Source organism: Neophocaena asiaeorientalis, unplaced genomic scaffold, assembly GCF_003031525.2.
Source record: "Neophocaena asiaeorientalis asiaeorientalis breed wild unplaced genomic scaffold, Neophocaena_asiaeorientalis_V1.1 scaffold450, whole genome shotgun sequence".
Lineage (NCBI taxonomy): Eukaryota > Metazoa > Chordata > Mammalia > Artiodactyla > Phocoenidae > Neophocaena > Neophocaena asiaeorientalis.
In genome coordinates, this window is record NW_020175674.1 from 4,461,891 (window position 1) to 4,478,544 (window position 16,654).

The 16,654-nt window shown below is 39.7% G+C and overlaps 1 protein-coding gene across 1 annotated transcript in view; it reads right to left on the reverse strand.

Annotated features, from left to right (window-relative positions):
* SMAP1 (small ArfGAP 1) overlaps window positions 1-16,654 on the reverse strand; it is a 147,850-nt gene that overhangs the window by 73,942 nt on the left and 57,254 nt on the right. Inside the window, exon 4 of the mRNA XM_024731903.1 lies at window positions 10,580-10,665. Within this exon, the coding sequence (XP_024587671.1) occupies window positions 10,580-10,665 (86 nt within the window). The remainder of the gene's footprint in view (window positions 1-10,579; window positions 10,666-16,654) is intronic.

Sequence of the window (16,654 nt, forward strand, 5' to 3'; positions counted from 1 at the left end):
CGTGGGCTTCAGTAGCTGTGGCACACGGGCTTAATTGCTCCACGGCATATGGGATCTTTCCGGACCAGGGCTCAAACCCGTGTCCCCTGCATTGGCAGGTGGATTCTTAACCACTGTGCCCAGGGAAGTCCCTGTCCATAGTTTTTTCCTTTAATCCTTCCTCAACACAGTAATGTGCATATTATTATTTCCACATCATAGATGAAGAATCAGCAACTTGGAAAGACTAAACAATTGTGATTTCAATACTTATGTCCCTTCCACCATACATGGCTGCCTCTGATTGTATCAGAGAAGATTCTCTGTATATTAGAAAAACGGTGGCTATTTTTTTTCCTGCAAAGGTTCTAGAAATGGAGAAGTCAAGAAGCTAAAACCAAGGTGAGAACTATTTAATTTTCTGAAGTTGGGGGGACCAGCCCTACCTGTTGATAGGTGAGTCATTTCTAGTGGGATCCAATAGTCCTGAGTTATCTTACAGAGATGACTTCTCTTAGCAGTCCAACAACCATGGCTTTATCATATTCTACTAAAATGGAACTTCTTCCATCAGGGATTTGTAACTTTTTAATTTTTTAGTACCATGAACCTCTTTGATAGTCAAGTAAAGCCTGTGGAGATAGTGCTTTTAAATGCATAAAATAGTATAAATTGGGCACTGACTTAATAAAAACAAATAAAAGCCTTAAAAAAAGGGACTTCCCTGGTGGCGCAGTGGTTAAGAATCCGCCTGCCAATGCAGGGGGACACGGGTTCAAGCCCTGCTCCGGGAAGATCCCACATGCCACGGAGCAACTAAGCCCGTGCGCCACAACTACTGAGTCTGTGCTCTAGAGCCCGCGAGCCACAACTACTGAGCCCACATGCCACAACTACTGAAGCCAGCACGCCTAGAGCCCATGCTCCGCAACAAGAGAAGCCACCGCAATGAGAAGCCCACACACCACAACGAAGAGTAGCCCCCGCTCGCCACAACTAGAGAAAGCTCACGTATAGCAACGAAGACCCAACGCAGCCAAAATATAAATTAATTTTTTAAAAAGAATGCACTTAAAATAAAAAAACCTTAAAAAAATGCATAAAATAAAATACATAGAATTACAAAGGAAATGAATTACACTGAAATACAATCTCTCTGTAGATCCCCAGGTTAAGACATCCTGTTCAAAGAAAAGTTACCTGAAGCAGTAAAACAATATATTTTCAGTCAAAAGCTCCTTATTAGAAATTAATAAAAGCTCTTTAAATTGACAGTTGAGGCCATAGGTAATAGAAAGAGTTGACAGACAACTATACAGTGGGTATTAAAAGAAAGCACTCCAAGGGGGCCAGGGAGGGCAAGTAAGACAGAAAATCTAAACATTCAATTTATTAAGTAAGCTGAATAATTGAAAGCCATTTTTAAAGATGGATTTTTATAAATTGAGTATGTGAAAGGTACTTTATCTCCTTTTGTCCTCGTAAACTATGAGGTAGGTGCCATTTTACAACTAAAACCAGGCACAGAACGTTTAAGAAGTTCTCTGGGATTCTACAGTACAAGGAAGGGAGAGTTGTGATGATTCGAAACCAGAATGTCTGACTTCCACTTTTTTCAAAATGTTACTGGTCATCACAAGTTCATTTGTGAATCAGTCATTTATTTCTGCTAATGATAATAAATGCTTTCAAATCTAGAGAAGAAGGTCAAATGTGGAGCGTGCCTTTTATTTTCAAGGTAGCCTTGGAGACCTTACAAGTGAAAGGCCCCAGAGCTGTCAAAGGCTGATTATTTATTTAGATATGTGAACATTTTGGCAGCCAGTACCAAAAAATTACCAAAACACCCCAAGATTTTCATAAAATGCAAGAATGTTATTTATTCCAACTATTTCACATGTAAATAAGCTAAACGTTAAGTTCGCACATGACTGTAAATCCATGTTCAATATTACATTATTCTAGTTTTCTAACAGGAAAAAATGAAACAATCAAAAAGACAGGCCCTTTGGATGAGGTGTGTGAATGTGGTGTATTGAGCAACTTTCACTGCAGAGACAACTATTTACCACCGCAACAGGGAAGAGAAAATAGAATTTACTTAGACTGATGTCATTTCCACTCTAGATGACAGGAAATATGTTTACTGTTTTTAAAAACTGTATACTATTTTAAAAACAGTAATTATATTTATTTCTAGATATAAATATTACATATAATATGTATATAGTTATTTCTTAACTAAGAAAATTTTGGAAATCTAAATTCTTTATTTTTTTAAATTTATTTATATATTTTTGGCTGTGTTGGGTCTTCATTTCGGTACAAGGGCTTTCTCTAGTTGCGGCAAGTGAGGGCCACTCTTCATCACGGTGTGCAGGCCTCTCACTATCGCGGCCTCTCTTGTTGCGGAGCACAGGCTCCAGATGCGCAGGCTCAGTAGTTGTGGGTCACAGGCCTAGTTGCTCCACAGCATGTGGGATCTTCCCGGACCAGGGCTCAAACCCGTGTCCCCTGCATTGGCAGGCGGATTCTCAACCACTGTGCCAGCAGGGAAGCCCCTAAATTCTTAAAGTATAATTTTTATGTTTAAATATCTGGGAGGTGAACAACACTGATATTTTTCCTCCTTAAAGATGGAAACAACAGTCTATTTTGGATATTGTTTAAAGTGTACTACATATTTTTAAAATATTTATTCATTTATTTTGGCTGCACTGGGTCTTAGTTGCAGCATGCAGGATCTTAGTTGTGGCATGTGGACTCTTAGTTGCGGCATGCACGTGGGATCCAGTTCCTGGACCAGAGATCGAACCCGGGTCCCCTGCATTGGGAGCACGGAGTCTTAGCCACTGGACCACCAGGGAAGTCCCTCAAGTGTACTACATATTAAAGCCTGGAAAGATTTTAATACTCTCATTTATGAAATGTTTATGACAAAGGAAAGATTGTTGTTTATGACCAAAATTTAGTTTTAGGAAATTAATCATTAAGATTAAAAATAAAGTATATAAAATAATTTAACCACCACTGTAAAACTAAAATATTGAAAACTATGATGGTTTTATAAATATCGATTTGAAAAAGGCAAACATTTTAAGTATACAATCTTTTGGAGTGAAAAACAATACTAACATCTGATGAAATGATATGTTGTGTGAATTTTCAGAAATGACAGATATCTGTGAAATCTTAATTTATACTTAGTGTATTTTAAATAAATAATTCAAATATAGCTGAGTCTGGTTACTGTTTATGATATTAAAAAAGAAACCCTATCAGAAATTATCTAAGCAGTAAGTAATTTTAAAAACTTAATATGAGATGAAAGTTGATCTGTTTTTCAAGGACATAAAAAAATTAAAGCATCAAGATAGGACAATGTACTAGGATATTCCTCATTATTAACATAAAACATTGCTTTTTAAAAAACAAAGCACACCACAAAGTGAACTTTTAAAACTCAGTGGAGTCACCTGAGAAGAACTGTGATTCAGGGAACATGCCACATCCTTGGATGCTCTCAGGCCCTACATGGCCTCTTAGGCCAAGAATGTATCACATGGTCCTCATGTATTTTTGTAAAACGTCCCAAAAGCAAGCCAATTCTTCACTGTTAATTCACCTAAAGAAACGCTGATTTATTCCCGGGGTCAGCAAACTTTTTCTTAAAGGGCCATATAGAAAATATTTTAGGTTCTGTGGGTCAGTTGGTCTATTTTGCAACTACTCACTTCTGCATTTGTAGCTCCAAAGTAGCCACAGAAAACTGATAAATGGATGGGTATGGATATGTTCTAATAAAATTTTATTTACAAAAACAGGAGTTGGCTCATGGGCCTGTAGTCACTGATGCTTGAATTCTATTCCAACTCTAGTGGGCCAAGAACAGCCCAGTTGGATTTATAGAGGGTCTCTGTGTCTGCAAACTGCCACTGTAGACAATGTAAGGGATTTTCAAGGGAAATTTGACAATAATTTTGCATTATATGCTGACTATAGCACTAATTCTCAAGGAAGATGGTCTCCAATGCATACCCTCATTTCTGGTACCAGTAGTGAAAATGACAATAATACTCCATATCTTACCAAGTTGCTGACAGTTTTGTGGATAATATAGATAAAGCCCTCAGCATAGTACCTAACACACAGTAAGCATAAATGAAGTTAGCTTTTATTTCTGTATAACTTGGTGTCAGTTTCCTCACCTTTAAAATGGCGATAACACCAAGACTCATCTCGCAGGATTAAACACGCTAGTGTGTGGAAAGACCTAAGAGCAGTGGGGGGCAGAGTGACTACTGTTTAACCCTCAGCTCTTATTATCAATCACCATGCTCTGACAGGCAGCTCTTTTAAACACAGGGCCCACAGCAGAGGAGGAAACAGAAAACTGCTGAGCCAAGGCTAAGATGGCGTGCCTATCACCAACTTTAAACATGAGCAAGTGAGAAGCAGCAACAAAAGAACCAATAAATTTGAAGATCAGGGAATACTTATCTTCATTTTCCAGCATCCAGGTGCCATCTGAGACAAAAGGACTTATTACTGACAGACATCAATAATACAACTCCTCCCCCACAAAAAGAAATAGAACAGTAATATTTTCAGCAAATCAAGGTAAGGAATATACCAACGACAACGCAAGTTTAGGTGGCTGACTTGGGACTTAGTACACAAACAACGAAATACCCCAGAATACCCCCCATGCCTTTGGTCACAAAACACTCAGCACGGCACCAATCACTGTCCCAATCCTGCAAACTAACAGACAGCAAGCACTACAGAAGTCCAGAAAAATGTTCCCATCACTATGTGTTTTATCTTTTCACATGTATTTATTTGTATTTTAAGATTTTTCCTTTCTTTAAAGATGCCACTTAAAATACAAATTAATATCTATTCCCAAGAACAAAATGTTCCAGTTCCAGACACAAAACACAGATAGCAGTAAAATTTTCAAAAGCTCCAAGGAGAAGCACCGCTGATTAGCTCTGGTGCACACCAGAACTCATGGAACTGAGGTAATTAAAGTTATCAGATAAGAAGAAAGATCCTAATGAAAAGCTTTAATGTAAAGCTTTATCACTTGTCATGCACTCATACATGCCACGTAGAATTAACCACAGGCCACATGAGAAATTACACTTTCACAGCAGCTTCTGCTTAACTTTTGTAAATTGCAAAGCTTTTAAAAAGTAACAAATCTTGTTAAGAATGCAGTGAGGTCCCATATTATATGAGTTTTACTTGCCTCTAAGGATGAGACAACTATATTTAAATCAGTAAAAGTGCAGAGATGTTAGGCTTCTCAAAGAGCACTGAGCTTTACAATGATTGATGAAATAAAGAAAAAAAGGGGACTGGTTTTACTAGTCTCCCTAATAATAGCTCCAAATCACAGTGTTTCATAATTCAAAGGAGGGATAAAAGTGACGTAGCTGTAATAACTAAGGTAAAAAACATTTTTAACACCTTTGTTGGAGTATAATTGCTTTACAATGTTGTGTTAAGTTTCTGTTGTATAACAAAGTGAATCAGCTATACGTATACATATATCCCCGTATCTCCTCCCTCTTGCGTCTCCCTCCCACCCTCCCTATCCCACCCCTCTAGGTGGTCACAAAGCACTGAGCTGATCTCCCTGTGCTATGCGGCTGCTTCCCATTAGCTATCTGTTTTACATTTGGTAGTATATGTAAGTCCATGCCACTCTCTCACTTCGTCCCAGCTTACCATTCCCCCTCCCCGTGTCCTCAAGTCCATTCTCCACGTCTGCCTCTTTATTCCTGTCCTGCCCCTAGGTTCTTCAGAATCATTTTTTTTTTTTTGGTAAAAAACATTTTTGAAGACTATAGTATTACACTAGATATAGAAGCTGGTCTCATGGTCCAAGAGATGTCATCTTATACTCTTATCATTAGTAGTCATCTATCTCAAATGTCTTTAGACAAAATCCCTCTTTAGTTTCTGACTTAGATTATCTTTCTGTAAACAGCAAGAGGTCAACACCTCATATGAACATGACCATAATTTGCAACCGCTTTACAAGTAACATTTAGTTTGAAAAATCAAACACACATGCTTGAACTAACAGTAGCAAAGACACACATTATCTAAGAGCCTGACCTGAATCATACCAGGTACTCAAAAACTGACATTCTCACCTAGACCTTATGGTCTTAGCTGCAAAGAGTCCCAGACTATAAGCCTATCTATTTTTAAAAGCCACCCACCAGGACTCAAATGTGACAACACTGATTTTACTCAGACTATCATCATTAAGTATAATAATATCCAAGTGTCCTTACACACGAGGGAAAGTCTGGAGGCTTTGGGAAGTTTCTTAACAGCTCTTTGAGAACCCTACCCTCTTGCCTGCCAAGAATAAAAATATTATGCTCTATCTGAGCTGCTCTGAAAATTTAGAAAGCTAATGTACATAAAGTGCCAAACTCAGGGCTTGGCACGCAGCGAACCCTCGCTGAGCAGGAAAGCTACTGCAGTTGTTTCCAATGCCACACCCTCACTGTGTCAAAGGTCAAGGACTTACTGATACCAGACACCAATCAATTCACTACAAAAATCTCATCTCTCCTGAAATGTTTAGATAAGGACCAAACATTTAAGGACATGGCAAAAAACACCAGAAAAAAGAACTCACCATCTCACTAATCCTTTACTTCTATTAGGTTCACCATAAAATGGATAGTAATTACTTAAGAAACAGAATTCCTATGAATGTGTACCAAATGGTACACAGAAGAGGGCAGTGTAAGGGGACACCGAGGTCCTGTCCTCCCCTGAATACCTTCAGGACTTTCTCAAAGCAACACGGCATCATGGGGATGAACTAAATACCTTGGAAGCCACATTCATCCACCAGATACCACATAAAGGACACTACCCCAAATCTCAAGAACCTCAAGTAATTTACCCTCATAACGTTCAAGAGAAGTCCAAGAAGCCCAATTCAAACCAAACCAACCCCCACACACACACAAACACACACATACACACAAACTTCCAGACAAGGGAAATTCTTCAATTTGAGGGATTTTATATGTTAACTCAGGCTTGGGGGTGAGAAGCAGAGAAAGGAATAACCTAATACAACTAGCAAGCAGTGGTAACAACCACCTGGAACACAGTTTATTTGCTCTGTGGTATCTCCTTCCACCATGCTCTCTTCCTCAGGATTCTGCCCTATGCCCTCACTTTCCAGAGGAGAAGGAAAACAGCATTCCCAAGATTCTCAATAAAACCGCAAAAAAGAATACAGGACCAGGGACTTCTCTGGTGGTGCAGTGGTTAAGAATTTGCCTTCCAATGCAGGGGACACTGGTTCGAGCCTGAGTCGTGGAAGATCCCACATGCCACAGAGCAACTCTGCCCGTGCACCACAACTACTGAGCCTGAGCTCTAGAGCCCGCGAGCCACAACTACTGAAGCCCGCACGCCTAGAGCCCGTGCTCCGCAACGAGAAGCCCCCGCAATGAGAAGAGTGCCCACACACTGAAGCGGAGAGTACCCCCTCTCTCCGCAATGAGAAAGCCTGTGTGCAGCAACGAAGACCCAAGGCCAAAAATAAATAAATAAATATATTTATTTAAAAAAGAATCCAGGGGCTTCCCTGGTGGCGCAGTGGTTGAGAGTCAACAGAATCCAGGATCACTGCCCTAGGTAAACACAACTTTAGCAAGCATTTTTCTATCACCTACGTGCTAAGTGACTCTCCTGTCTACACTGCATTTCCTGCTTTCTTTTAGGGTCCAGACTCCTGTTTCCAGCTTCTAGATGGGCATCTCCATGCATGTGTCCCACAGACACCTTATCCTGCCCAAAGTGATGGCTCACTGTCTTCAATTTATAACCTTACACTTTCATCTGGTACTGAATTCCTTCCCCGATGAAGAAGTTTACCTCACTCACAGAACCTCAGCCAAGCTAGGAAACCTGGGGTCATTGCAGTGTCTTCCCTGGAAACAAAGGCAATCTTTTTCATTTTTTTTAATTTTTTTTGCGGTACGTGGGCCTCTCACTGTTGTGGCCTCTCCCGCTGCAGAGCACAGGCTCTGGACACGCAGGCTCAGCGGCCATGGCTCACGGACCCAGCCGCTCCGCAGCATGTGGGATCTTCCCAGACCGGGGCACGAACCCGCGTCCCCTGCATCGGCAGGCAGACTCTCAACCACTGCACCACCAGGGAAGCCCAGGCAATCTTAACCTAATCCAACTGCCCCTGCCTTCCCAGTTCCCTTCCAGTCTCCCCAATTCCCTCCTGCCTGTTCTCAAGTCTCCCATGTAATTCATCTCTTCATCACTGCTCCCCTCAGGGCTGTACTAGTATTCTACATGCCCTCTGTGACTCCACGACCTCCTCCAACTCATCTTCCTTGTGGTAGAAGCTAATATTTCTAATGTTTCTCCTGCCTCAAAATTCTTCATGGCTTTTCAAATCCTTCAATCCTTTGGGCCAATGAAATGAGGTAGTGCTCTATATGCTACCTATATGCTGCTCTATATGGTACTGAAAACCCTTCACAATCTGGAAAAATGAGCTTCTTCTGCCACTGGCCCACGAAACTTAAATCTTGTCATATCAAAACTTTAAAATGTCAAGTGTCCTCACACCTTCATACTTCTGCTCACACAATTTTTTATGCCTGAAATGTACCACCCACTCCTACCCCAGGATCTTGCTATAATAAAAATAGCTTGGGATATCAGACTGCTAAATGTGTGGGAAGAAGGTGGAGGAAGCAGAAACAGAACAGGACAAATACTAACTTCTTGAGTATAACCCAAAAGGTTTCTATACAAATATGAAAATATATATATAATGGCCTGTATCTCTGAGAAAAGATCAATTTTTTTCATTGTTTGATCACACAAACTGTTTTAGTATACACACGGGTAGTACACAGCTGTTCCTTTTTTGTTTTTTTTTAAGCTACACATAATTTTTTTAAAAATATTTATTTACTTGACTGCGTCAGGTCTTAGTTGGGGCATGTGGGATCTTTCGTTGTGGTGCGTGGGCTCTGCTCTTCCTTGCAGCATGGGGGCTTTTATCAAGTTGTGGCACACGGGCTCAGTAGTTGTGGTGTGCGGGCTCTCTAGTTGTGGCGTGAGGGCTGCACAGTGTGCGGGCTCTCTAGTTGTGGCACGCGGGCTCGGTAGTTGTGGCACACAGGCTCTCTGGGTGTGGTGTGCGGGCTTGGTAGTTGCGGCACGCGGGCTGGTTCTCCGACCAGGTATCGAACCCGCGTCCCCTGCATTGGAAGGCAGATTCTTAACCACTGGATCACCAGGAGAGTCCAGTACACAACTGATCTTTAAGAAACTAGATTATATTGCCAAAATCACAAAAATCACCTTTGGATAAAATCACACATACCTACAGTCAATTAGATAATCTTATTCTGATGAGCTTTTTCTCAAACTTCAATATGAGTTCGAGGAATCCTATAAAATCAAACGATTTCTCTTTAACATGTGAAAAAAAAATCCTCACTAAAACGCCTGTGAGAAAATATTCCCCTCATTCATTAGGTCAGATGTGAAAGCAGAGAGAGCCATGCAGCCTGTGACCCACGGAAGGTCAGCAGTGACATGACCCCACATCCCTGCCACCATCCATGTCCACCAAGTATGGGATTTGTCTGTCAACTGCTTCACATAAACATAATTACCACATAAAGGTGATCAAAGGAAATTCCTCCAGGGACTTCCCTGGTGGTCCAGTGATTGAGAATCCGCCTTCCAATGCAGGGGACACGGGTTCTATCCCTGGTCGGGGAACTAAGATCCCACATGCTATGGGGCAACTAAGTCCATGTGCCACAACTAGAGAGCCCATGCGCTGCAACTACTGAGCCTGTGCACTCTAGAGCTCGCATGCCAAAACTAGAGAGAAGCCCAAGTGCCGCAATGAAGACCCAATGCAGCCAAGACCTGATGCAGCCAAATAAATAAATAAATATACAAAGGAAACTTCTCTGGAAATGATTTTTCAAAAAATACTCAAGATGCTCACAAATCAAACCTCTAATAATAGTCTAAAGTGATAAACAACCTATATGCTCCAATCAAGAGTTGGAGATCAATCAAGAGGAATCAGTTTGGGGCTTCCCTGGTGGCACAGTGGTTGAGAGTCCGCCTGCCGATGCAGGGGACGCGGGTTTGTGCCCCGGTCCTGGAAGATCCCACATGCCGCGGAGCGGCTGGGCACATGAGCCATGCATGGCCGCTGAGCCTGCGCGTCCGGAGCCTGTGCTCCGCAGCGGGAGAGGCCACAACAGTGAGAGGCCCGCGTACCACAAAAAAAAAACAAACAAGAAAAAAGAGGAATCAGTTATAATATTTTATACTCAATAATAATTACATAAAAATACTATATAGATCATGTATTACCAGATTCCTATTAAAAACTTACCATATACAAAGCATAGCTCAGGGCAAATCAATTTCTATTTTTCATGAACAACAGTATGATAAAGGTCACTTCTTCCTAAATATTCAATACAAAGTTAAAATATGAACTAGAAAAATGAGCTGATTCTTTTAAACCCCACAATAAAGAAATGTTAAAGGATACTGATCTGTCTGTGGTCTTCGAAAGTTCTCCGGAAGATTGGCTTCATATAGTAGTCTTGCTTTAGTATTTCCCATATCTTGCATGCACTATAATAAAAAAAAATCACATATTTTCATTACTCATATAAACATTAAAAAGTAATTCCTATACACACATACATACAAACACCAGACATTTATCATTTCCAATATTCTTTAGAAAAATAATTTAAATCACAACTATGAAATTAATTACTCAAGTTCAAAACAGAAGCATAGTTTTAATCCTTCACATGTCTTCAACATACGTGGATCTGCAGTTTTCGAATGTCTTTTCCCATGACTACGATACCACCTTCATTTACACTCACTACTTCCTAAAAGTGGATTCCCTGGCAGTTCGTGGGATTACTATTGTTTTAAATGTACCACTTGAACAACACTGCCATTTCTAAGGCCAATAACTCAAGATCAAATTTTCTTTGTTTTGAGCTTCAAAATACTCTGAGGTTTTCATGATTTACAACCAAGGCCACAATGGAGAGCAGTGAGGCAGAAATAGGGCCGCCCTAGAACATAACAGAAGTGGATTCACTTCTTTGGGGTTATTAATCTCTTTAAGATTCTGCCAAAAGCTATGGATCTTCCTCTCGCTACCAAAAAACTGTGCCTAATGGTCAAATTTTACATATAAGTTCAGGAGTTCACAGCACTCTCCCTAAAATCTATCAACCCCAAGAGTAAGAACCATTGCTAAGGAGGCATAAGATAATTAAACTGGTTGAAATGATTACTAAATTAAGTTTCTGGATCACCTATGAGTAAGGACTAACCAAAGAGTACTTCCAGGATATTCTATTACATTAGAAACTGAACTAACATTTACAAACGAAACATTACTCTATCACTATTTTACATCATTTTCAGGGAGCTTAAGTTCCTTAAAATATTTTAACTGGTTGAAAGATCTGCTTTTATAATTCCTTTTTCCCCTGATTTCCTAAACACACACCCCCCCACCCCGCATCCCCAAGAAGACAATCTAGGCTTAACAGATCACTAGATGTCACCCTTGGGTTGTAGCCCTTAAGGGGATACAGAACCATCTTCCTTCAGATTAAAAAAATACAGTGACTTTTCTCCCAACTGAGAGTTCTAAGTTATGCAAGATACTAATGTAAACCCATTTCTGGATACCTACACCACCCAACCTCAACATAAGAATTCTTTCAGGGTAAATGAGATTTCTAAGTCATTCCTCTAGAGATAATGAGAACGTGAAGTAATAAAGGGCTGGGAAACATTAAGGGATAGTAAGCTGAGAAACAAGAAAATGTTTTGCTCTCTAGCTCTGGAGAGAAGAGAGCAGGCCAAGGGCTCCCCCGTGTCATGAGGCACAGCAGCATGGACCCAGTCAGTGTGAGGAGGGCTAGGGAACAATCCTCTGAGTGGGGAGAAGAGCGGAGAGACTGTCAGGACTGCTAACCCTTCCTGAAAAAAGGAAGACTGCTTTCCATCGCAAGCATTCAATGACGCCGCATCTTTGTGCGGGGGCACGTGGGAGTTCAGTAGTAGAGACGACCAACTCACGTCATCATAAAGGCATCAAACGTTTGGAAAGAATGAGACCAAGAGAAAGTGTGCATAATATATGCAATGAACCAAAAAGTAACTTAGATACAGCTCACAGAAACTACAAAAATAAGAAAACTTGAAGTTTCTAACACACAAACGAGAGTACATAAAAATTTTAACAGAAAATTTAGTAAGACTAAAACAGTAACTGCTATACTTGCCATATCTCATTGATCCAAAGTTACATTTTTCTTCATATTATAACATTCATGAAGTAGAACTGCATCTTACAACTGATCGTGTCTTGTAAGTGATCATTTTTTTCTAATTAGTCCATAAAATGTAGTTGTTTCTTACAATCAGTGATATTATCTTATATTCAATACATATGACTCTATACATTTTATATAAATATTCTCTTTAATATAGGTCATTAATATTTTATTTTGGCAAAATAAAAAATTAAGAACAAGGCATACAAGTACATTATACCAAATTATTTAATTTTGTTCTAGGGATGCTATCCATCACAGTTAGACAGGAGGACAAAAAGGTATAAAATCTGAAAGGGAGAAGTAATGTGAAATTATGAGCCATTTCTACAGGAGACCACTGCCAAAAAGTGACCTGACGCAGGTGCTCGCGTGTGTGTGTGTCTCTGTTAGCTGGGACTGGGGGAAACAAGGATTCAATAACATCACGGATGTAGAGAGATCATTTTGTAAGGAGAAGGAAGACACTAGTAAGCTCAAATAATTTCTAAGTTTCTAAAAAGTAGAACAGAGTAGGGTGGAAGGAAAGTCTGCAAAGAAAGGATTAGTGGAGATGAAGCTGGTTCAGCCACTGGAGATGGTTAGAGTGAAGAGAAAAAAACAACAGGAGCTGGCATTCTGGGGAGGTGATAGGAGTGTGGTACAAACTACCTGCCCTCAGAGTGTCAAGACACTACAGGCAAGGGCCCTACAGAACACGTGAAAATTTCTTCTATTGGACTTAAGAGCAAATTCTGGTAATTGGCAGAAGAAAATAATGAAACAGCCTAACAGCTACAATAACAAGCATTAGCCTCAATATCTTATTAATATATATAAATAATACAGTATTATAAATTAGATGTATTATATATAATATATAAATTGCATATATATTATAATACGTCAATTGCTTATATATATGCCATTTCAAAGTTTTTAAAATCCGGATTTAGGTATTATTACCCTAATTTGACAGGAAAGGAAACTGAAGCTGCAAGATGTTAAGTAACAGGCCCAGGAGTCTCCACTAGAATTAAACTCGACAGAACCAACATCGGCCACTGGCAGTCTAGACACCTCAGGCTGCAGCCAATGGAACTGGGGACCATATCACACAAGGCTCATGAACACCAGGCTCTTTGCTTTAGCGGCTCAGTTTTCATTTTACAGATGAGAAAACAAGCACAAAGAGGTTCCCTGCTGGGTAATTCAAGGAATTAGTTACAGAGTTTTAAAAATATTTTAAAAGAAATATTTATTTACATAGTAAACTATACTTCATCTCAAAACTGATTTTTTAAAAACAAGGCAAGCATCCAGTGAGCAGAAATGTATTGATATTCTTGACAAACAAACCATTGTGAGAATATATGAAATACAAAGTCACATTCATTTTTACTTTAAGAAAAGATATATTAATATATTGAAGAATAAGTGAAATGTGTACTCCGCAGTTATGATAAATGCCATTTAGGCAGGACATATTTAAAAATTAATGTTATTTACTATGCCTATTAAATTCAATCTGTCCTCCTTTTATACTTTATATCGTCCTAGAAAGATGAATTTTACATTGTACTTTTTGATGAACGATCTTCATCCAAAACCATCACCATTATAACTGCAAAGGAAGGCTTCACCTGGAAATGGTATAATAGGACAGACTTAAGAATCCCAAAGCCCACTATTAAAAGCACTTGTCCTCATAATCTGAGTGCTTTCAGTTTCTCCCCCACAATCCAATACACAGAACAACAGTTGACCAAAGCCTAACACATCACTTGAGATTCAATTTTTAAAAATACTGTTTGAATCAAAATGCTGAAAAGCCTCTGTGGGCTAAACACATTGTCATCACAATCTAATGTAGATGGAGCATTTCTATTTCTGAAACTTTCTAAGTAGACAACATATCACCCAGTCCCAGTTTTTGCACTAAAAAACAATAAAACTGGGCTTCCCTGGTAGTGCAGCGGTTGAGAGTCCGCCTACCGATGCAGGGTACACGGGTTCCTGCCCGGGTCTGGGAAGATCCCCCATGCCGCGGAGCGGCTGGGCCCGGGAGCCATGGCCGCTGAGCCTGCGCGTCCGGAGCCTGTGCTCCGCAACGGGAGAGGCCACAACAGTGAGAGGCCCGCATACCACAAAAAAAAAAAAAAAAAAAAAAAAAAAAAAAAAAAAAAAAAAAAAAAAAAAAAAAAAAAAAAAAAAAAAAAAAAAAAAAAAAAAAAAAAAAAACGAAGAAAACAATAAATTTTATATGCTAAAAGAGTTCTAAACTTTTTAACGTTTTACAGAGAACTGAGGTTGTCAATTTAAAGTTTTAATTGGCATTTAGTTATTGGATTGTGTAATTTAATAAACATACCGCAAACAAATGTAATAGGAAATTTTACTTTTGTGTAACACTACTGTGTATGTTTTTAAAAAAAAGGCATTGTTTTATGTCAATGGGGCATCTCCAGTGGAAAAACATGGTAATTAAGCAGCACACAAAAACAGTTTTACTGCAAAAAGGGCCATGAAATGAATGCAAAGATAAAAGGCAACAGGAACATACAGAAACACAGTGTACCCAAGTTTGTCATTGTCAATATCAGGAAATAATAAAAGACAAGGTAAGTGACAGGCCACCTGAAGTTCCAACTCAATGATTCATTCTCCTGAGAATAAAATTCGTCACATTTTTTCTTTTCTTTAACCTTCCAAACTCCTGGGATGTGGAATCTAACTACGTGAAGCCACTACTCCAGGGCAGGCTGCTCCTATTTGCCCTAGCCCGCGCACACCCAGTGCAGTCCAGCCCAGGGCCTGGGTCTGCGTTTAGGAGCCAGGCGCCTGGGCCTCCCCTCTCCTTCACCTTGTGCGCCCTCCCCTTTGCTCAGCACCTACCCCAAGTGTCCCTGGAGCGTCTCCTGTACTTTCTCTCTCTTGGCAACAACCATTTATGAGCAAACTGAAACCCACATTAATGGACTGTTTCAGGAAGCTATCTGCATAGTTTTCATAAATTTTTATGTGTATACTGACTTGCCCTTTGGGGTTTACTGGCTATTTTTAAAAATGGAGTAAGTGGAAAAAAAGAATAACAGCTACAAAACAAAGCACTGAGATTACTAATTGCTTTGTTGCAAATGACTAGGTTATAATGTGGCAATTAGATCTTCTAAATTCCCAATGGCAAAAATGCAAAACATCAAAATAATAGAATCTTACACATCAGCATGTCATGGAAATACGCTACAGGTCTATGCTAAATCTGGAGAAAAAAAGGTAAAAAACTATGTAAATTAGAACACTTCTACCCATTTTCTGAGAAATAGACGGGGGTGGGAGAGAGAAGACTCTTACTCCCAGGTCAAAAGATTGTTGTGTAAGGATATGAAAATAGCTAAAAATGTGTATCATCTGTATGTTTGTATATATGCATAAAACATTTCAGGAAGAATATACAAGAAACTGAAAAACAGGGTTGTTCCTACAGAGGGAAACTGGATGACTGAGGGACAAAAATGGGAGGGAGACCACCTATCTTACACCTTCTGTACCCTTTGATGTTTGTACCGTGTCCATATGTTTCCCACTCCCCAACACAATAAAAGAGTTAGAGGGGGGCTTCATTAATCCTACACTGTTCCTAAATAAAATACATCCAGAGGGAGCTTAGCCAGGGATCCAAGCAGCATGTGACTCAGAGCAAGGAGACCTCCTCTCACTAGGGCCCTCCACCTCCACTAAGAGAACAGGGTCTCCTGACAATCCGAGACGTTATGATCGAATAAAATTAATACATTTAACAAATCCCATCCAAGACTATCTCACAGTCAGAATACATTCAAAATATAAATATGCCATTTACATGCCAGGTGTTTTCCCAGTATCCTTACCTTCATTACTGTTGCTGAAGATGACATCACTAAACTTTCAACTATTACGTTTTTGCTTCTTAAGATTTCCATGTATGTGGTTTTGTGCGGGAGAGGGAGCACCACTTGCTCTATTTTCTACTCATTAGAATTTGTAGAACACAAAGACTAACATTTCAAACTGCCTTAGCTGAACGTGCGTGTGCATGTGTGTGTGTATATATTTTAAAACCTCATAATTAAACAGAGAAATTGTAGTCCCTGGCAATTCTTCATGTCAATGACTCACCTCTACTACCACTTGAAATTTCCCAGAATAGTTCTCTATCTTCCTCTCAAAAGCCACCAGGATTTCTTGCATAGGAGCAAGCTTTTCAGGATTGGTTTCAAGATCTTTTGGGT